This window comes from Oryzias melastigma, linkage group LG1, assembly GCF_002922805.2.
Source record: "Oryzias melastigma strain HK-1 linkage group LG1, ASM292280v2, whole genome shotgun sequence".
Lineage (NCBI taxonomy): Eukaryota > Metazoa > Chordata > Actinopteri > Beloniformes > Adrianichthyidae > Oryzias > Oryzias melastigma.
Genome location: NC_050512.1, coordinates 19,532,934 through 19,554,535, shown reverse-complemented (window position 1 = coordinate 19,554,535; position 21,602 = coordinate 19,532,934). Strand labels below are relative to the sequence as shown.

General features: G+C 36.0%; 4 protein-coding genes across 4 annotated transcripts; 2 read left to right on the top strand and 2 right to left on the bottom strand.

The window, feature by feature from the left end:
• The first annotated feature begins 671 nt into the window (after positions 1-671).
• cdk2ap2 (cyclin-dependent kinase 2 associated protein 2) lies at positions 672-3,994 on the top strand. Its single transcript, XM_024289290.2, has 5 exons — positions 672-827; positions 1,808-1,963; positions 2,038-2,129; positions 3,197-3,317; positions 3,453-3,994. The coding sequence occupies exons 1-5, from the start codon at positions 761-763 to the stop codon at positions 3,518-3,520; spliced, it is 504 nt and encodes a 167-aa protein (XP_024145058.1). The 5' UTR covers positions 672-760; the 3' UTR covers positions 3,521-3,994.
• Positions 3,995-4,092: 98 nt separating this feature from the next.
• LOC112157504 (aryl hydrocarbon receptor interacting protein) lies at positions 4,093-7,886 on the bottom strand. Its single transcript, XM_024290263.1, has 7 exons — positions 7,731-7,886; positions 6,899-7,081; positions 6,624-6,812; positions 6,310-6,486; positions 6,000-6,141; positions 4,751-4,980; positions 4,093-4,671 (listed from the first exon to the last, which is right to left on the bottom strand). Exons 1-7 carry the CDS (start codon positions 7,827-7,829, stop codon positions 4,666-4,668), a joined length of 1,026 nt encoding a protein of 341 aa, XP_024146031.1. The 5' UTR covers positions 7,830-7,886; the 3' UTR covers positions 4,093-4,665.
• A 1,507-nt stretch (positions 7,887-9,393) lies between these two features.
• tmem134 (transmembrane protein 134) lies at positions 9,394-13,708 on the bottom strand. The gene is made up of 8 exons (XM_024290298.1): positions 13,496-13,708; positions 12,851-13,113; positions 12,719-12,786; positions 11,837-11,923; positions 11,690-11,766; positions 10,610-10,654; positions 9,579-9,632; positions 9,394-9,496 (listed from the first exon to the last, which is right to left on the bottom strand). Exons 2-8 carry the CDS (start codon positions 13,058-13,060, stop codon positions 9,414-9,416), a joined length of 624 nt encoding a protein of 207 aa, XP_024146066.1. The 5' UTR covers positions 13,061-13,113; positions 13,496-13,708; the 3' UTR covers positions 9,394-9,413.
• Positions 13,709-15,772: 2,064 nt separating this feature from the next.
• Positions 15,773-21,602, top strand: serping1 (serpin peptidase inhibitor, clade G (C1 inhibitor), member 1). The gene is made up of 11 exons (XM_024289286.2): positions 15,773-15,930; positions 16,186-16,233; positions 16,303-16,411; positions 17,464-17,625; positions 17,750-18,049; positions 18,174-18,380; positions 19,354-19,497; positions 19,599-19,802; positions 19,880-20,019; positions 20,817-21,039; positions 21,219-21,602. The coding sequence occupies exons 2-11, from the start codon at positions 16,186-16,188 to the stop codon at positions 21,464-21,466; spliced, it is 1,785 nt and encodes a 594-aa protein (XP_024145054.1). The 5' UTR covers positions 15,773-15,930; the 3' UTR covers positions 21,467-21,602.

Below are 21,602 nucleotides of genomic sequence, written 5' to 3'. Positions count from 1 at the left end.
TACAAATAGACTAAGATAAACAATATTACGATAAAGCAAATTTAATAACTTTCCAACGAGTTGAACTTACTAAGTAAACAGAAAATGCACACACCAATAAAAAAAAACAGTTTTTGCACTCAACAAAAACACAGAACGGCTCTTAAAGCATTGTATTTGCTGCTCTGTTTACTGTTTCAAAGCATTATAATCTAAACTTCTCAAAAACTGACTGCCCCCTCTAGTGGCGAACCTGAGAACAGCATTCCAGTTCAATCTTCAGAACAAGATGATTCTTATTCTGAATGATCTAAATGTATTGATCATAATGGCAAACAACATAAATGTAAACACAGTAACCAAATGCCGGATTTTGTACACTTTTTCAACGATTTTGTTTACTACATTAACTATGTAAGTAGCTCAACTGACCAAAAGAAAAAAAAATGAAAGCACTCAATACTTGTAAATTCAAATTTGATAAATGTCTTTGGAAATCAGCATCAAACTAAGTGATGATCTAAGAGTGGCCAACCCTACCAAGCAAGTATGTCATGTGATCATGTGATTAGGTGTAACCTACACCCAATACATTATCTGTTTCAATGGTCAAAGTAAGATTTGTACAACATTTAATTTTGAAACAGATGAAATGATTCAAACATCACAAATATTAATCAGAATTTGTTTCTCTTTATTTAAAGTAGGGGCCTCTTTAATATAATATAAAAGTATAGAAAGTAATATATATCTCAATGGTCCAGGGGCTTTAATAGTGCGCATGCTCACACACAAAGGAGGAGCTAAGGCTCACGTCACACCTAAGATTGCTGCTCTCAGGAAAAAAGGTAAATTCACAACAATAACAGTTTTAGGGCTACTTTTATCCCCCGTATACGGCCGTACCGTTTCTGCGCTTTCTTTATTTGTGGTTTCGGAAGTATACATTAACAGCGTAACTGTTAACTTATTTATTTTTTAAGATTCTACCCAGGTTATTTTGCTAACCGGCTTCGCTAGCTAATCCGGCTAACGTTATCTAGTAGTAGTTAGCTGGGCACCTTCCTCTAAGCTAACGTTGGCTTTTGTTTCCTCAGTCACCTCCTGCTCCGCTCGTACAGACTGTACTTACTGTACTTCAAAACACGTCCCTGTCTAATGCAAGAAACCGGGTCCATTCAGACTTTGGGGCTTTAAAGACAATTATGAATTACACTGTAACGCGTGGATAGTAACATGATTACGTCAAATGAATTTTAAAAACATGTTAGCTTGCGTATTGAGTAGGAACTACTTTTCAAACATGGTTGAAGTTAGCTTAAAGTTCTTTAACGAAATGGGTTATTTTCTCACTGGACTCTTTCATTTGATTCAATGAATGTAAAATGAGCCTGAAGTCTTCATTTGGATCAACCAATTCTACTGTTTGATTGCATTTTTTTTAATCAGCCATAACACTGCTGTTGTGAAACCAACATTTAGACAAAAATATCAACGCTGTAGGATCAAAACATTTAATGTATTTGCTTCTTTAGAATATAATTTTGATCTCTGTATATAACTTTTTTTTATTGGAACATGATGTGAAGTTGCTTCCTGTTAAAAAAGATTTGGCTTGAAGCAGTTTCACTTTTTGAATCACGTGGTTACCCAGAGCTAGACTATATGGAGGTGGGGGGGTGGGGTGGGGTCATCTTTTAATCTTTAGCTACTTGTTTATATATTTTATTATTTGATTTTTGTACGAGGACATCACTCTCTAAAAGTCTAAAAATGCAGAAAAAATGACCATTACTGTTACACTGTGTGCCTTTCCTCTTTCCTTCAGCTCTTAGGAGCTCACCATCACCAGTGAAGCTGTATAAGCACCGGGTTGACCGGCCTGAGGAAAGCAGCGCGTTGTATGTGGAGCTGCCTGTTGAAATCGCCATGAGTTATAAACCTATTGCTCCTGCGCCGTCCGGGTCCAACCACACTCCACCAGGTAACCTGGTGTCTAGGTTGATCCTGATGATCACCTGTTTGCTGCCGCTTTATTCGTTTCTGTTTTTCCTTCAGGGTCTTCGGTCCCCTCGCCATCTCTACCCTCGTCTTCCAACTTCAGGCCAGTCTTCAGTGACTTTGGTCCTCCATCTATGGGCTTTGTTCAGGTGTGTGTTGCTCTCACAACTCCTTCAAATAAGTTTAATGTTTTGCTGTTTCATTTTGACCTCTTATCATATTAAATCAAAAGGAAATGAGGACTTGCATGATAATAAAATCTGTAATATTGACTTAGGTTGTGGCATTGCAAGTGCAAACATTGCTGAGTATCTTCCAGCATGACCCAGAACCTTGAGAACTTTGATTGCAAAGAGTTTTAACATATTTGTCGAGTGTTTTGTTCGCTTTTTGAAGCATTTACATGCATCACTTATCTGTTTGAAAAAAAGGTATAAAAATATATATATTTTAGTAAATGCAAGATGATTTTTTATGTTATAAGTGCAGGCTTCATTGTCTGAGTGATATTTATATGTGATTGTCATGAACCAGCAAAGACAAACTCAAGATTTGGAACTTGAGAGGATACATCAAAGTGCTTTGATTATACATTAAATAACTTTTTTTTTTTTATGGAAAATAAGGTTTTGAGTTTAGGGCAGAGCGCAAAGTGCACTCAACTTATAAAGCTATAAATTATAGCTCACCTAGCATCTAAAAATTGCATTTTAGCTTGTCAAAATAAAATAAAAGTTAACATGCTACTTTTCTTTTTTTTTAATTATTAATTCAGTAATTTTATGATAGAAAAAACTAAAACTGTGTCCTAATTTAGACTTGTTTTGACAGTTAATTTTAAGAAGTTAAAAAAGGGCTTTAAAGAAAAAAATCAAATGAGCAAATGAGTTTTGAAAAAGTGCAGTTAATAGACTTTTGGTGGTTTCATTTCCTAATTTCTTTTTGTTTTGTTGTGCAGTATAATAGAGCTTTGCTGCCTTTTTTTTTTAGTTTTTTTTTCTTAAAGGGAACGTTTCCTTGGTTAATAAATGAACACTCCTGATTTGATTTATGGTGGACGAGTTTTCAAATCCTTAAGAAAGTTGGAATCAATTAATTAGATCTCAACATTTGCTTCATGTCATGTTTGTTTTCTTCTGTGAATGTGTACATATTGTGGATTTTCTTCTTTAATAACAAAAATGGAAACTCTTTATGTGTCTGTGGAAACCCTCAGCCTGTCAAAGTGTCCCAGGGTTCCACCTACAGCGAGCTTCTGTCCGTCATTGAGGAGATGAGCCGTGAGATCAGGCCGACATACGCTGGGAGCAAGAGTGCGATGGAGAGGCTAAAGAGAGGTAATCAAACATATCTCTTAATCTTCTGCTTCAGTTGCTCTGATCCTCTTTCTGTCTTGTGTAGAGGTGATGTTTACATTTATGCTTGTATAGTTTTAAATGTACACATTTTAAATCTCACCTCCTCTCTTGCAGGCATAATCCACGCTCGTGCACTGGTCAGGGAATGTCTCGCAGAAACCGAGAGAAGCGCCCGCACATAACCTCTATGAAACCTCCCTTCATCCCAACCCTCATGACCTCATTGGATCTTTTGCCACCAGTCTTCTTCCTCCCACTTTTGCTTAATTTTTAAGTTTATTTTATAGGTGATTGTCTATTTTGGATTCCAATTGAAATGGTTTGACTTCATAGTTACATTTCTGAAACATGCAAAGTTGATGCAAAAAAAAGAAATTTATTTTAAGAGTTTTGAACTTGAGTACACCTAATTTAAAACATAAAATGAGTTGTTTTCTAATAGCAGCTGAATCTCTGCTCACTGAATTGTTTTTGGGTGTGGAGATTAACATTTTTAAATTCTGTCATTTCAGTTTAACCTTGCTTTGTTGTCACATTTTGTGAAGTAGGCACATACCATTTCTTGACATCTCAAGTCGGTTTGTTACTATGGAAATTTTGTAAATTAGATTTTTGCATTTGGGTATGTATATCTTAAATAAATAACATGAAAAGAATTGGTGTTTAATTTTTGTTCTATTTTATTGAAAAAAAATATCTAAAAATGCTCAAACTTTCTGTTTATTTCTGTTTTTGAAGCAAGAGGACACTAAAGTTTTGGGATTAACACATTTATTTTTTTTGTAACATTAACAGCCACAGTAGGAGTTTTACTTCTGATAAGCTAACAACCCACTGCTACACATGCAGTTGTTTAAAAAGTGCTGGGGCTTTCTGCTCAAAACGTCTTGACAAAAACAGATACAACTTATATTTATACAACCATTAAGTATTTAGCTGTAGAGAATATAATAAACAAAAGCTAGTTCAATTTAATGATTGTCAGTGATCAGGTTAAAGGTGTGCAAGTGAGTACATGAGAAAAGAAAACATGGCTTATAAGAAGTGCTGAATTATATTCCACTTTCATTATAACTACATTAGCGATGATAATCTCAAGAGATTATGTTTAATCTGATGGTACTGTAGGTATGGTGGGTCTAAGATGCAGTTTCAAACTGATCCTGTTGGGCTTTTTTTGGTGGATCGACAGACTCGGATGAGAACAAAAGTTGTGTCTGAAGGTAATGGGACAACGATTAAAAAAAGCTAAATATCTGGCGTGTCTTGTAATTCTCCCTCCATCTTGAAATTCATTGGCAACTTTGTCCAGTTCGTTCACAAACATTCAGCCCTGTGGGGAGACGGATGGGTAAAGAAATTACAATTCATGTTTCCATTTAGAAAACATGTCAAGTTGAAAGTGGACTGACTGTAGTGGCAGTGGCTGGTTGTGTGTTGAAGTCAAACAGGCCCTTGTATCGGCCCTTCTCCTCCTTCTCTTTGGAGCGGATTCGTTCCTCCAGCACCCTCAGCTCCTTGGTCACAGACGGTCCCAGGGAAGGGTCCAGCTGCAGCACCTTGTCGAAGTCCGCTCGAGCCTCGGCCTTGTTCCACACTGCGGCGTGAGCTTTGGCCCGCTTGTAGTAAGCCTTTACGTTGCCTGCAGGAAACAATTACAAGCTTAAAAAATGCAAGTATAAAACTGCCTTAAAAGTTGGATTATTGCATTTTTCAGGAAAACAACGAAAAGCAAAAGATAAAATGTTATTTTATAAAGTAAACAACAGACTTTCTTTGGATTGTAATCAGCATTAAACCAAAATTATTCAACATTCTTCCAATAAAATGCCGCAATTAAATGAGATCCCATACATTAGGAATGGAAAGTACTTCAACTTTCCATTCAGCTATTCCTCAAACTCTATATACACTAAAGGATGTATGAATATCAGTGAGATGTAATGAATTCAATCGAAAAACTTAAAAATCTTTCATTTTAAAAGCTTCTTATTTTAAACTATTTCTCACATGAGACACTTTTTTCTAATAATATTTTTGATCACAAATGTTGTGTGTGATGGTGAGAGGTCTATTTAAAAAAAGTTTATTTTGACTCATAACACTTACATATAAATTTTAAGACACATTTATGTTAAAATGTGTAATTCTATACATTAGGGTGATTATAGTTTAGACATAAGAAAAGCTGGATTGCTTTAGCGCCTAAAATAGAATACTTGGTGAAAAAAAGTATAATTAGACCTACAGTAAAGACATAAAACCTTTTTGCTATTTAAGACTTAATATTTATAATTACCAGAACAATATACCCAAATATGAGGATTTATAGCTTATTTCTAGATTTTATTTAGTCTTAAAAGGATTTTATATCACTTATTTTACATTATTTTACCAAAACAAATTAAGCTAGTTCCTTTGAAAGACTTGTATTATTATAATAAAGGAAAAACATCTTATATTCTATAAATATTCTATTTGTTTTGAGAAAGATAATATGCGCAGTGTAAAGCTATGAGACAGATTCTGATTAAAAGTATTTCCCAACAATTGAAGTAACTATTGTTTTAAGAAACATATAGATCACCTCAGCCTCTTTGTATTCCCATAAGGCTTTGGGATGAACATGAGGTAAGTCTGTTCCTCAACATGAGGACTTACTCTCGTATTTGAAGATCAAGGAGGAGCAGTGTTCAATCACTTCATAGTACTGGTTCTGGAGGAGCAGGCACTGGCAGTAATTGAGGAGCAGTGGAGTGATCATTTGGTCCAGGTTCACCCAAGCCTCATCTCCAGGATGTTCCTGAATAAAGACACAAAGGCCATTACTTTGAAATATTACCCTAAAAAAATAAAAGCATATTTTACATCCATGTCTGATGCACACGATCAGGCAAAAATGTGTTTAGATGTGTTGGTTAAAAAAATCCGTAATAACAGGAACTTAAAAATAAACAGACTATCTCCAAACCTTCATTTGTAAATTTTTAAGGCAGGCGATTCCATTATAATACTTTTCTGTGGCCTCTTTGATTTTTCCTTGTTTATAAAGCAAGTTGCCCTCCTCGTGAATCTGAGGCACAAGGTCCAGCTTCTCCTTGTCAGTCATAGCCCAGATATCCAGCTGGTATGATCCTGGAGGTAGGACCTACAGGAAAGAAAGAGAGAAGAATTAGCTTCACAACTAAAACTCTACAACAGTATTAAATTTACAGAATCACAATAAAAACAATTTGCAACATTCAATAACAAAAAGAGAATAAGAGAAGTGTCCAGACCACTCACCTCCAGCAGTTCAATAGTAAAGATAAGTGGTTGTGGACTAGCCTGCAGCTCATCCAGATCTTTGTGCCCCAAAGAATGGTGGGAATGTATCTGAGCGATTCCACAGCAGTGCCTCTGGCCCTCCAGAGGGTCCTTACCAGCACTTATATTTCTCAGCGACTGGGATACGAGCGGATACAGCATAGTATGCTAGATTTTAAGACAAACACACATAAATATTAGCATAAGAGTTGGATCAGCCTCTCTGCAGATCTGGTATGCTGTATCCCTCCAACCTTAGTGTCACAGGTAAATTCAGCGACTTCGCCTGGTCTCATGGTGATGACTACTCGCTCCCACACAGCCAGTTTGAACTTCTTGCCCAGGATGAGCTCCATGGGTTTGCTGTGGCCCCCCATCGTCCTGGAGTCATCCAACACTGTGCCATCACTCTTGCTGGTACGATAATGAAAGATCACCTGAAAAAAAACAAATTAAAAAACACAATAATAATTATTAATACTGTTAAAATATCTGATGTTTTTATGTATTTATTTTAAATTGTACATTTCATTATTGATGAATTTGTTTTGCTTTTTTCACCACATAATTATAAAATATACTTTATTATTATCACTATTTTAAAAATTAAAGGATTTCAATTGAAAACCAGATTGACTAAATATTTTGCTGCTTATTTCTTCTGAAAACACAACAGACGCTTTAATGTGATGGGCCTAAGAGCGTTTTGAGTGTCATTCTTTCTGACCAATTGCGACACAGAACACTTGATTGACATCACACACCAACCAATCAGCATTTACAAACACATCCCGTCTAGTTCCGCCCACAATCTTTCCATCTGATGGGAAACGATAAGAGAAAAAGATAAATTAGCTAAGCGCGTGTAGCAAACACACCCCGGCGTATTATTAAAGCGACTATAAAACATGTTTTTTCATCGTTTGTTTTAAGAAAGCACGTTCACGGATATTAGCAACGTGCAATGTGTGACCAAATACACCAGCGCTAATAGCATTTTTGTTGCTAATGGCTCTCGTACTATTGTGTAACCTTGTCAGAACGCTGTACGTAACTACTTTAATGTTAAGGAATTGTTATTTGTACCTTAGTTCCATTGGGGAAGCTCGAAAGTTCTCCTTTACCGGGACTTATCAGCTTCTTTCTGATTCCTTCTTCGTGAAGCTTGCGTGCCTCTTCCTCCATCCTTGACCGTTCACGACAAATGACGAATAGAGCCGAAGTCAAGTCGTCTCGTGCAGTATGGCGCCCCTTTAGGCCATTGGTGTCATTACATGGTAGGTTTATTTTTATTATAAGGCACTGAACCATAGTGTTACATATAATTGCACACATAATTTCAAATTTGAATTTTGATTTAAATGAAGTTGAAATATTTTTGCTTTTCCAGCGCATATTCCAAGCACCACTACACATTTAATCAATCATTTTAATAAAAATAAATATTTGGTAGAAAGAAAAATTGCAGTGACAAAAGAAAAGGAATTAATTTGAAAAAAAAAATACTAGGAATCTGGGAGGTTCTTGCTTTATGTGTCATCGGTAATGAAGAAAGGAGATAAAGGTGGAATGAAGAAGTTCACGAGTGTGTAAGTGGGATGTGCAGGGAAATGCAAAACAAAGTGGAGATAATAAAGCCCAATCGAAGGGCGTATGAGGACTTGTACGACAGGTTGAACACAAAGGAGGGAGATGTAGATCTGTACTGGTTCGCAAGAAAGAAAAACAAGGATGGGAAAGAGGTTTGGGTAATGGGAAGGCAGAAGGATAACTTTGAAGGATTGATGAGCAGAAAATGTGACTATTGTGGAGCAGGAAGTAGAAGTCTGTTCCTGATTCCCAATTATTTTAATTTCATTTTAAGCTTAATTTTCTTTATAGATATATATATATATCCCCCATCACGAGAAAAATGCAACAAGAATACATTAAAAACACCAAAACACATTTTTCTTTGGAGTGGGCCTCTAACAGCAAGGTAAATATGTGGAGTTGTGAAAACTACAGAGAAATAAAGCAGATAAGACACACTACAGTTATGGGAAAAACTAGGCTGAGGTCAAAAGTGGAATTTCGAGCATCAGCATGATTTCATGTTGAGATAAAGACAATTAGAAGTTTTGGAGATATATGGTTTGGACCTTTTCAGGCTGTCTATGATGGTGAAAGGATGCTGTAGCTGGAGTTGCTGGGATAGAGACCATAAGGAAGACAAAATGAGGAGGTTGTGATGGAGGCGTTAACAAAGTGAGGAGGGTTCAATCGAAGTGGATGATCTGCTACTCCTGAAGGGTAAAGATGATGTGATGTCTGCTTTCCTAAAGGGAGCAATTCATTTTGAATTATGTATTTAAGCTTGACATCTGAATCTGCAGTCCTAGTTCTGGTACATCAACTAAATTTATAGCCATTTCAAAATGTATTGATAACAGAGAGCTGAAAATGAGTTTAAATGTAATCCAAAATATATCAAGACAAAAATTAAAATATGCAAACAATTTTATTGTAATTGAAATTTCACAAAAATTATTCACATATGAAACCACAGACAAGACCTTCCTCCTTCTTTGCATACATACAGCAAATGACAATTCATAGTGGAAACATCATCAAGGAATAGAGTGGTTTAAAGCAGTAGTGGTCATTACACTGACAAAAACAAAAGTCTCAAATACATTTAGGTTGGCATTTTTGGTACAAATGACAAGATATCAATCATTTTAGTGTAGTAAACAAGAAAATGTAGTAATACTGGTGACTCATAAAGTTTTATTTTTCAAAATAAGGGAGGTAAAAGAGCTTGAAGCCTCTTCGACCACGGACGGCACAGCAGATGTAGATCACATGATACACTGAGGGAGGACAAAGAAAGGCAATATTGAGTTTAAGAGCGCTATTAAAGTTAAAATAAAGGAACGTTAGAGGTCACTTTACCTCCAGGAATAAAGAGAAGAAAACCAGGAATAAAGAAGATAGCACTTGAAACACCTGAAGAAAAAAAATGTTCGATATTTAGTATTTTTTTGGAAAGATTCCTCAACAAACTTAAAAATAAATATAATTGATGTTTAGTTACTTTTTTTCCTTGTGATTGTAAACAAAAAACTGTTGTTATAAGCTAAAGTTTCTATTCTATATTACATCACACATTATATTACATTATACATTTCTCTATTACTATATTATATTACGTTATTCAATACCATTCTAAATTGTACCATATACTTTAAGTAGATATTCTCTTTTTTTCTATTTAATAAAAAAATTGCATAATGAAAAATCTGAGAGAAAAAGACCAAACCCAAGCTGCTAAGTGAAAAGTTTATAGGGAAAGCCATGTTGTAATTTTTTTTTAAACAAATCCATTACAACATGCTCACAAATGTCATGAGTAAATAAAGCATAAAATTGAAAGACGGTTTGAGTTTTATATTCTCGAGCATTTATGTGACTGAACACGGTCGTTCTGTGTTGAAATCACGAATGAATTGAAGTGTCGGATTCATAAACATTTTTGTTTAAAAGGGTCTTAAGCCAAACTGATGTGAACTTGACTGTATCAAAGACAGTTCCGTGTCCGATTTTGCCTTCATGCTGGTTTGACAAACACTGGTATGGAGCAACAAGTGAACTTTGGAACTGAGAGACTGCAGTTCCTATTAGGGTCCAATAAAAACAAGATTACAAACTGAAGCTGATGCCAGCATGACGAGGTTTGACACATTTTAAACAAGAACTCTCCTAGAACCTGCTGTAAAAGCACAGAGAAATACTTGAGTATTTTTTGTTGTGCTTACATAAATGTACCTCTCAATAGATCAAATTAAAACATGCATTGAATATATTGTCTTTTTAAATGACAAAAAATCTATTATTTTTGTTTTCACATTCTTTGACATACTGGTCAAGTTGTCAAAAAACAAAAAAAGTTAATTCAGGTTTTCCACATAACTGTTTTATCTCACCTGCATTTGGATTCAGCTGTATGCCAATCCCAATGAAAATCAAAGCTAAACAGAAAAAAGAAACATGATGTTAGTTGAAAATTTTCACTTTTAAAACACTCAGTTATTAAAGAAAAAAAAACTAAATGTTTTTTTCTTTTTGGTAATATTGTGTTGATCTAAGAACAAAGTCCAGCAGTCAACACTGAGCAAACTGAATGATATAAAACAGCAGAAGAGATTAGAACAGCCTGTTGACTGAATACTTGAAGAGCACAAAATAAACTTGAAAAAGAATATTTTGTTTGAGTTTTTTCACAAATTTGACTAATCCAGTGTTTCTAAACCCATTAAATGTTCATTTCAACAAAAAGACGTGGCATTTCCCTGAAAGTGAAGAGATATTCTAAAATAAATGTATTAGTTTTATATCTGCTAAATGTTGTAATTGTTGTGGAGATGGCAGAAAATGTAGTAAAATGTGTTCACAGGATTTTAAAATACTCCAATTTAGTTAGTATTTTACTTTGTGTTCTCCTATAGTACATATAACATGTGTGTAAAGATTTAAGGAGGAATTAATGCAAAAAATACTAATTTAGAAGTTTGTTTGTAGCAGAACACAATGCTGTTGGTTGTTATGCTCTCATGTGGGGCTTTGTGATCATCCAAAACAAGTTTACTGCACTACATGTGGACACTGAAGGAAATTTGAACCTTTGCTTCAGATTATAATACATTATAATGGTCATGTTACACTAAATCTGAAATCTTTTTTAAATCTGCATTAACAAAAATACATGTTTTCTCCTTATAATAAATATCACTTTATGAACAAAACTTTATAATATGCAATTATCAATATGCTATTCAGGCTTGGAACATAAAGATACATTTTGCAATTTAAAATTCAGTATGAAAAATGACAAATCAACATGACAATTAGAAAATAAAATATTAAATAAAAACAAAACTGATTGCATTACTTGTGAATTTTTGATGTCAAGCGACAATGCATTTTGCAATTTACAATAAAAAAAAAACTTTCATACTTATAGACACTTTTTATCACATCGCTAATAAAAGGTGCCTATGACTCACCGACTCCAGTGATGAGGAGGAGGAATGAAGCGAGAACAACTTTTCTGTTTTTCTTCACCAAAGGATGCGACACCCACCTGAGAGACAAGTTTTTAGAGTCTTTCTGTTTCTGCTTCTCTACACGCACGAGACAGCCTCTGAACTCACCCGCAGCAGTGTGCAGAGAGCTGCTGGACGGAGCTTAACGTGCTGAAGGACCACTGAGAACTGCAGTAAGAGAGAGTGGCGGGGTCACTGCGGAGAGAGCACAAATCCATTTCACCACACTCGCTTTTTCCAGAGACCTCACCCGCTCCAGAATTCAGCTACCTGCTTGATCACTGAGATTCTGATTTATCCTGCCCTTGATCCCTGCACTGGCCCCTGATTAAGATCCTCTTTGAATTCAATGTCCCTCTGGAAACTTTAAAGGCTGTTCAGCACCTTTATAATCTGTCTCACCTCCCTCCAACACCATGAAGATCCTCGTCAGATCATTAAACGCTCTCCCTGGCCCGTCTTAGCACCGAGAAGAGCAGAATCTTCAGATGCTGAGCTCTCTGGCTTTAAAAATCACAACTGTAGGTCCTCTGAAACCTTCTTAGGACCCATCTGTTCTAAATGTGTACATTCAAATTCATCTTCACATTTTTAATGTAGATTTTGACATGTTTTTTAGAATACGTTCTGCAATTTCTGTAACATTACTCATATCCACGGTGCAATTTCTTCCTCTTTATTTTTCTTTTTTTGTATTTTTATCTCCGCACTATAACTTTGTTTCCTTTGTAAATATGTAAATTGTCTAATTTCTCTCATTTTCTTTCTGTAATGCTGCCGTAACCCTGAAATTTCCCCACCGTGGAACGAATAAAGGGCTATCTTATCTTACTCTTATTTTAAGGTGAGAAAGCTATCCTTTTTGTGTTTTTTTAAGCATTTTGAAATGTGTTTTGTTTTCCCTTTAAAATGTCAGAAGTATACTGACAAGCCAAACAAATTGTTAATATTTTTAAATAAATAAAATTACAAACATGGACTTGAACACACCTGATTTTGAAGAAATTATTGAAAGAGGAGTTGCCACTGTCTCCCACGGTTTCTTCATTTTCCAGATTCTAAAGAACAAATGTTAGTTAGATTAGGGGAACTTTTTCTTCTTCTTCTTCAATCTCTGTTTACCTGGTACTTCAGGTTACTGTGTTCAGGGGAGCCGGTGTCAGCAGGTGAAGGATGAGTCTGAGGTTTGGAGAAGCTCAGAGTGCCGAATGTCATCTCTCCTTCTCGATCCTTCTCCCTGTTCTTCCACCCTTCTGTCCCTCCTTCCGACCCGGCTGCCTCCTCATCTCCCTCCAACACGAAAGCATCATCGATGGTGAACTGCGTTGCCATAGCTACCGTGGTGAAAGCCTCTTATGCATCCAGGCCCTCAAAGTTGGTTCTCACTGTGGTTCAAGAACCTTTGATTAGTGCTACCACACCATTTATATTTTACTTTTTAATTTGGCAAAACTTGTATTTTCTCTTTTTATATTTTTAATCAATTTTTTGTAACAATGTAAAAGTTTTTAACGCGCCTGCGCACATTCCTTACATATTTTACTGCTACTATTTAGTCCTCCTTTTAATTCAAAAAGTAAATAAACTTAAAACAGATACAAGTTATATGAAAAAATAACAAAAAGTACATAAATAGTCATATTAATAATGCAAGGCACTTTAAAGGCCCAAATGATTGAAATAACCAGCAGCTAACTGTGTTTGATGACGGGCTATTGTGTGTCCTCTTTCCGTTTGTCGATCAGATGACCAACAGGAAAGCCTTACTGTCTTCGGTAAATCTGTTCTCCCGCGAGGCCAAACTCCACTTCAAGTTGTTTAGAAGTCGTCACATGTCGGCAACGTTGGATTTGACTCTTTCTGTAACTGTTTTGGTGGCAGAAAAGCGTTCTTTCCCCAGTGCGAAGACAAGCTCCAGAAGAAGTTTGGACTATTGCTCCTCTTCCGCGCGACTCTCGATTGCTCATGTCTGAGACGATGACGCCCTGCGTGCTCTGCTCCTTCTGCAGAACAGCAAGGCGCTTAATCGAGTGCCGACTCATCGATCGACCAGCTTCAAAGTTTGGGTCAGAATAGAATAGAATAGAATAGAATAGAATAGAATAAAATAGAATAGAATAGAATAGAATAGAATAGAATAGAATAGAATAGAATAGAATAGAATAGAATAGAATTCAACTGTATTGTCATTGCACTTATCTCAAATACACAATACAATACACATACACATGGGTGGCTGGAGTCTTTAATGATATTTTCCTGCCCTTTGCAGACATCGGTTTGTGTAGATGTCTTTAATGGCAGGAAGTGGTACTCCAGTGATGTGGTGGGCAGTTTTCCCCATCCTTTGCAGTGCCTTCTGGGCTGCAGCGTTCTAAAGTGTAATACAGTTGGTCTAGAAGTCCTGTGTTGCATATGAGGGAGCTAATACGTAGATATGTTAGTTTTGCAATGATTTTTGCAAGGATGACTGTATTGAAGGCTGAAGTTCGAAAACATCATTCTGGCATTGGTGTTTCTGTTGTCCAGACACAACCAAAACAAGTAAAATTCAAGAATTTAACTTAATATATATATATATATAGACGAATATATCAAAATTTTGAAAAAAATGCATGAAAAAATAATTAAAACAGAAATCACATTAAATAAGTTTTTTTTATTCTTTACAATTTAACTAAACATGTAAAATTACGTTTTATTTGCTTCTTTGCTGCATAATAATGCAAAAATTGTAACAAAAACACTTGTCTTAAATCATATCTAATTTAGTTTAACAATCATAGCAGAACATCATAACATAAAAGGCCCTATTTTGAACAAGAATAATTCATTGAAATGTTAATTTACAATTTCTAACAACCCGGTGCTTCAAATAATGACACAAAAAATCAATGTTCATTAAGTTTAATTTTGCTTTATCAAAAACATAAATACACGCCTCTTTTTTAATGAAAGAAGCAATAAGCTTAGACTCAGTAAAAGAGAGGAGAAGAGAATTTATTGTCTTAATTATAGTGTGAGTACAAATGAAAAGTCACAACAATGCTGTAATTACAGCTTGTTTGATGCATGAAGAAGCAAAGCTTTCATTAATCAGACATCTTAATCATTATTTTGTGCTGTTCTTCAAGGCTTGTTGCGAGGAAAAAAATTAAGTCAAGTATACTGGTGTTATATCAATATGAAGTGAGAATAGTTGGTTAATTTTTATTAAAAATGTTCTACAAATTGATGCAAAATTACTCATAGACAACAACAAAAGGCCAAAACTATTTACCTCCAGGTAGCTGTTGGTACATGTATGAATTTAGGCACACACAGGAAGGAATATAGATAAATATTTCTGACTGAGAATGATAAATTTAGAATTTCTACATTTATTTTCATCTACAGACCATTTTAAATCCAGAAAAACAGGGCTGTCTGAGAAGAATTTATTCATATTTTGATTTGTCCCATTTTTACATACAACATAAATGTCATAATAAACAGTAAAATTAGAGATCAATGCAAAAAAAAAATGACATCTATGAAATTTAGGCAAAATAAAGCTACAGCTTCAAAACAAACACATAACCTGAAGCTCCACATTCAACATTTACCATGACACTGATGTTTTGAAAAAGAAATTAATAAATATTACAGCTGTGTTTTCTGCAAGCAAATTCAAACTCCTTTTTTGTTGCCTGGAACTTGGCCCAAGAGTCTGCTTCCCACACACCTCTCAGCAAAACCTCATTATGCAAAACACCCCAGGCAAAAGCATTTCACTATGTAAATAGAAATGAGGCTGAGTGAAAGTGATTATGCACCCTCAGCTAATCATAACTGAGTTGACCTGTTGTGACTGAGTGGGCATAATTGTCAGATAGCTCTGAAGCACTGAAGCCTTTATGGTAAAAGTTAGGAGATATTTCTGCAATTTGGTGTAAGTCAAAGTGAAAAAGAGTAAAAAAAACGGAGTAAATGGTTACACTTAGTATCTTGTGCCAACATGAGAAACCATGTGATTTCCAGCAAGTCAGAAGACCTGCTTTATGCAAACAAACATCTCTAAACCAACAATTAGAGATCAGTCATTTTCAGTTGAAGTTCAGAGAACGCAGAAACGTAATGAGCAGAGTTTGATTGAAGAGGAAAAGTTGGTGAGAAAAAACAGGGGGTGCTACGGATTTTGGACAAGAGGAAATTAAGACGCTGTGAGTTTCTAATATATTTCAGTGAATCAACTTGTGTATGGAAAATATAATTAATTGCAAAAATCTGTTTATATTGTTTTAGTCTTTATTTTTTTTCAATATTTTTTCAGAGATTTATTTGATAAAACCATGAAAGAATAACTTTATAAGTGTATAACGGTGACAAAAGTTGCGCCGTTTATTGATCTTCTTCACGGCAAGATGCCATTTCAGTGTTGAAATTAACCCAATCTGTTTTTTAAAAATTCTTTTCAGATGGGAAGACAGGCTGTGCTCTGCTTTTTGCTCCCGCTCATTTTTGAGGTAAAGAAAATCAGTTTATTTTTCCCTGCTTTTTGTTCTAATATTTGACTTTTTGCATTTTCGGTTCAGCTTTCTCAGTGCACTCGAATCCAGACGATCCACGGCTCGACTCTGGTGCTGCCCTGTGTGCATCCGGAGAGCGACTCCAACGGGATGGAAGTTTCTTGGAAATTCCAAGGTCGTACCACGTTTCTTCTTTAGATTTGTTGCAAACGTCAGTGATTATTAATATTCTCCTGGACTTAAATGTGGGATCTACGAAAAAAATGCTAATTTTTTTCATTTTTATTCTTAACAAAACAAAAAATAAAAACTTAAATCTGCAGTTTTCATATTTTGTCATAGATCTATGTCGAATCTGAAATCTTTCCCTACCCCTCCAGTTTCTCCATACCCCTCCAGTTGCAGGGGCGTTTGGAGGGGTGGGGCATCCGAAACAGTATTTTGAAGGGGAAACCCTCGCGGTGGAGGGTCATAAGGCCCTCTGCTGCGAGGATCTTCCATGTTGCACTGTTGAGAAGAAGTGCATTTCTTCATGTAGGGGGCTCTGAAGCTCATACGTTTACATGTAAATGCAAGTAATTACTTTTTTATTTAAGCATGACCTTTTAGAGCTATATTACCAATGTTTTTATGTATTTTCCAAGGGCAAACGTAGCTGACTGGCCAATATTGATGACGTCATCAAGTAGGAGTGACGTGCAAATTAAATTACACTCAATAGTTCTAAAATCCAAAGCCCTAGAAATTTCCCAGAAGTCTTAGCGAAAACCAGTGTGCATTGACGCTCACCAGATTGGCGAATAGAGACCAAAATGCATTGCGCATGAACAATTTATTTATTTATTTATTTTTTTTATGAGATCTGCAACATCATATCCGTCATTAAAAAAAATAAAAGTAGTGAGCATGGTGTCTGAATTTCTTTCAAAATTCAGGGTACTAGATAGTCCTTCACTGTATAGTTTTTTAGTAGTTAGAGATTAGAGATTTATTTTATTTTTTATTTTATTTTATTTTAATTTAATTTAATTTAATTTAATTTAATTTAATTTAATTTAATTTAATTTAGATTTTGTGATAACAGAACAAACATTTTAACATTAAGTGTTGACTTGTGGAAAAGTGCACCTCTTGAGTTTTTAAATGTGCCGTTCATAGTAACAGTTTATATGTTTGTTTGTCAAAGGAAGTTTTTTTACATTTTTCTGTGTGTTGTCATGATTCCAGGAGAGGTCATACGCCCTGCTCTTAAGCCTGGACCGGCTTCATTCGCCAAACAAGGCCACCTTGTTATTTCCCCAGTAACATATAGCAGTGCAGGAGAATATGAATGTTTTACAAATGGGACGAACATGGAGATAATAGGAAAATATAGCATCACAGTGATGGGTGAGCCCAGCTACATTTTTTAAAAATAATTTCTTCACATTTCAAACACATTACAAAAATCCTTAAATACATATGAAGCTAAATCACTTTGTTTTTCTCCCCTTCCTGCTGTTTTGTTCTGAAGGATATTTTGAATTCTCCGTGAATGTGATTAAAGGCTCCAACGTGCTCATACCGTGCTATTACCCAACTTTCGGCCAAAGGGGGGCCAATGCACTGTGGTTTAAGGAGGACGGCTCTGGCAACAGAATAAAGCTGGACACTGAGGATGAGTCGGCTGAAGACAAGAGAGTAGAGCTGCTCTATCTAGGTGATCCTGATCAGACCATCATGCTCAGAAAGGCTGTTATGGAGGATGCTGGCCTGTACACATGTGAAAGTCCTGACGGGGAGAAGTTCACCACCGCTAACCTTAGTGTTCAAGGTAGTCATCCCTTTTTATCTTTTACTCTTATATATTAAAAATATTCTGATAAATAAAACAATTACACTGTTATGTAAAAGGAAGTCTTTTAAGTGTCAATGATTTTTCATGAACTCGTCTTTAGCCGCTCCCACCACCCCGCCGCTCATATGTGAAGGCTTTGATGAAGAATGCCAGGATGAGAACAGCCGCACAGCTGAAGCTCTGCTGCAAGAATCACTGACAGAGTTTTCCATGAATGTGTTTTCTCACCTCAGACAACTCGAGCCGTCAAACAACCTCCTCTTTTCACCCATCAGCATCAGTGGGTTGCTCTCCCATCTGTTATTAGGTAGGAAATCCTGAAAAGTTTTTCTCTTCAAATGTTTTATGCAATTAAAACCCTAAAAGTTTCACACTTCTTCTCAGAGGGAAGTGCTTTTCCTACATTTGGTAGATGTTTTTTGTGTGAAAAAGTTTAAAAAATAAAGCTTTTTGTTGGCACTTCAAAGCCTGTTGTTGCAAAGAAGTGACAAACCACGTTGGCTCTAGAACTACCTAGATGTATAAAAAAATACAAGTGTTTTGTTTTTTTTACTGAAATATATATTCAGACATTAAATTATGTAACTTGTGCAATTAAAATCATTTTGCAGATCAGTGAAAACTGACATTTCAATCTGGAGTAAACTTACCTTGATTTAGCATCTAAACATTAGTGATTATTTTAATGATTGGAAATAAATTCAGGTATAGTAAACAGATCATATATAATTTATGCTCTAAACTAAAATTAAAAAACTGTAATGATTTGGGGTTCTTTCATTTTTTCAAGGTAAAATAAATTGTGGAGTTTAGCATCTTAAAACGATAAATAATAAAACATTAAAGATAAGGTCAATTATTTTGAGTTAATATAAAACAAACTGCACTTCTCTTTTTTTGGAAACAATTCTGGATTTACTTTTTTTCCCTTTTAAACGCTTTATTCCAAATGTCATCAAATTAGACCTGTTCTACCAGCTTTGCTGCAAAATAAGACGGAAAACTAAAAAAATTGGCAGATGGGGTGAAAAATGCAAACATGATTTATGTTCAAAGCTGAAGCTAATTAAGACAAAATGAAACATTTTGTGTTGTTAAATCTGGACCCTCTGAAACCACAAAAACGTCTAAAATAAAAAGAGAAAAACAATTTGGTAAACCCAAAGATTTGGATGAAAATAATTTCCTTAAAAATATAAATAACTTATAACATTAAGTGTAAATGTTTGTGGGAAAATGTATATTTACTGAGTCCATTTTGTGTGATTTTGCCTCTTCAGGTGCCAGTGATGACACCCGCAGAGCCCTTCAGAGAGCCATCTTTGTGCCTCATGACTTCCACTGCATTCACTCTCAGATGAAGAAGCTGAGAGAAAAGACGAGCCAGTCTTTGCAAATGGCGTCCCAGATCTACTATAACCCTCGTATGACTGCATAGTGAACAAAAAAAGGAGAATCCCATTTAAAATGTGTTTATTTTTTCACTCATTCAAGTTTCTTTCTCCTCTATTCTTCTGGTTTTCAGAAATGAATCTGAGCGAGTCTTTTACTGAGCGGTCCATTCAGCACTACGAAGCCAACCCTGTAAAGCTGCTGGAAACCCCAGAGGAAAACGCACTCATGATAAACAGCTGGGTGGCCAACAAGACCAAAAACAGAATCACGCATTTGGTCAACTCGGTTCCACCCAGCACGGAGCTGATCATGCTCAGCGCCGTCTCATTTGATGGTAGGCCCAATCCAGAATTTCTCGGCTTGCAAGAAAATATGATCACTCAGTGAATGTCGTGTCTTTTGGGGGTTCAGGTCAGTGGAAAAACAAGTTTAATTTGAAGCGACAAAAGGAATTCTTCACCAAACTGGATGGGGATCTCGTAAAAGTCTCCGTCTTGTATCACCCAAAATACAAGGCAGCTGCAAGAACTATAGCAGGGCTGAATGCACAGGTACGGATCATTATTTATTCATCTTTTGGGAAAATGTTTGGGTGGATGTTTAAGAAGATGTAATCATAAATACATAAATAAAAGTCTATGAATCAGGTTTAAATAATTTGACACTTTGAAAGAAAAGCCACATTTGACAGTTTCTGTGTCGGACTGCTGGAGAGTGAACTGCTTTTGTTCAGTGGAAAAACACTCGTCAGCCAGTTGGGAGATCCGCGGTTTGATCCACTGCCCTACTTGACAAAGCGTCACAAAACAGACTGAATCCCAAGCTAATGAGCCTCTGTGCATGACTGAGAAGACAAATAGTTTTTGCTGATATCCACAGGGAATGAACTGCAGATGCTCTGCCAGAAAAAAGGGATTATTTCCTCTTCTTTGTGGAGGAGACTCAGTGTGTGCAGAAGTTAGTGGATAAATATTGAAACAAGAATCAAATTATTTGATATTGTTTTGAGGATAATGTGGGGGTTTAACGAAAAGTTGAGCAAATTGTAAGTGTCAGAAATGTTGCCTTTTTGATTGAAAAAGACAGAAAATATGCTTTTAAATTGCCTTAAACAAGCAGCTTAAATTGTTGTCAAATTAACACGTTTTCATAAATCTGATTTTTTTTGTATAAGCAAAGTTTCTTGTTCTGAAAGATGTCTAAAACTAAAAGATGTTCCATAAATTCACATTTTTCCATGCATTTTATGAATAGACAGCAACCAATGACAATAGTGAGTTAAAATCCCCTATTAGTGCTCTTTTATGGTCCAAACTATCTTTTAAACCTTTTTTTTCTATGTAAATAGGTGGTCAAGTTGCCCCTCTCTGGTGACAACAGTCTGTACATCCTACTGCCTCGCAGCAACAAACTAGCTGCGCTGAAGCAAGTGGAGGCGAGCATGACGGACTCATCTGTGCGTACAATGATACAGCAAATGAAGGAGGCCTCTCCAGAGCAAATGGAGATCACTCTGCCGCTGATCAAGCTGGATGTCGAGTCAAACATCAACGTACTTATGAAGAAATTAGGTGTGCTCACCCTCTGTGCTTTTCTCTTTCTCACTCCCTGTTGAGCTCAGGTTTCTGCTCTGGTGCTTTCAGCCTCCCCAGAGCCTTTAGAGCACTTTTGGAAACATGTTTTTCAGATGCTCTTTGATCTCTCTGCATTTGATCCATGTCCTTGACTATTCCCTCCTTCCCCCCCGCAGGTCTTTCATCACTTTTCGAGGGGGCCAACTTGTGCGGCCTTTTCCCCGAAGGGAAGGTGGTTCTGGACAGCGCCAAGCACAAAGCCTTTCTGGCACTGACTGAACACGGAGTTCAGGCCGGCGCTGTCACCAGCGTGTCCTTTTCCCGTACCTTTCCTGTTTTTTCTGCCCTGAGACCTTTCATCCTGATGCTGTGGAACGACCTGGCGGATGTGCCGCTTTTTATCGGCAGAGTGACCGAGCCATAAAACATAGAAAGGGGGTGTTTGGTGGTGACTTAATCCAGAAAGTAGTACCAGTTTTTACTTAAAAAAATGGCTTTTGACAAACATTAACGTGGATGTTCTTTAACCATGACAAATAAACACATAAATGCAAACACTG

Excerpts from the sequence above, each read along its gene's own strand:
- LOC112157504 (XM_024290263.1), bottom strand. The coding sequence starts at position 7,829 with ATGGAGGAAGAGGCACGCAAGCTTCACGAAGAAGGAATCAGAAAGAAG. Across the intron at positions 6,813-6,898 it reads AATTTACCTGTGACACTAAG|CATACTATGCTGTATCCGCT; the intron begins GTTGGAGGGATA and ends CTTAAAATCTAG. Across the intron at positions 6,142-6,309 it reads TTAAAAATTTACAAATGAAG|GAACATCCTGGAGATGAGGC; the intron begins GTTTGGAGATAG and ends GTCTTTATTCAG.
- tmem134 (XM_024290298.1), bottom strand. The coding sequence starts at position 13,060 with ATGGCAACGCAGTTCACCATCGATGATGCTTTCGTGTTGGAGGGAGAT. Across the intron at positions 11,924-12,718 it reads AATAATTTCTTCAAAATCAG|TGACCCCGCCACTCTCTCTT; the intron begins GTGTGTTCAAGT and ends CTCTCTCCGCAG. Across the intron at positions 9,497-9,578 it reads TCTTCTCTTTATTCCTGGAG|TGTATCATGTGATCTACATC; the intron begins GTAAAGTGACCT and ends GTCCTCCCTCAG.
- serping1 (XM_024289286.2), top strand. The coding sequence starts at position 16,186 with ATGGGAAGACAGGCTGTGCTCTGCTTTTTGCTCCCGCTCATTTTTGAG. Across the intron at positions 16,234-16,302 it reads TGCTCCCGCTCATTTTTGAG|CTTTCTCAGTGCACTCGAAT; the intron begins GTAAAGAAAATC and ends TTTTCGGTTCAG. Across the intron at positions 18,381-19,353 it reads GCTCTCCCATCTGTTATTAG|GTGCCAGTGATGACACCCGC; the intron begins GTAGGAAATCCT and ends TTGCCTCTTCAG.
- cdk2ap2 (XM_024289290.2), top strand. The coding sequence starts at position 761 with ATGCTCACACACAAAGGAGGAGCTAAGGCTCACGTCACACCTAAGATT. Across the intron at positions 1,964-2,037 it reads GTCCAACCACACTCCACCAG|GGTCTTCGGTCCCCTCGCCA; the intron begins GTAACCTGGTGT and ends TTTTTCCTTCAG. Across the intron at positions 3,318-3,452 it reads GATGGAGAGGCTAAAGAGAG|GCATAATCCACGCTCGTGCA; the intron begins GTAATCAAACAT and ends CCTCTCTTGCAG.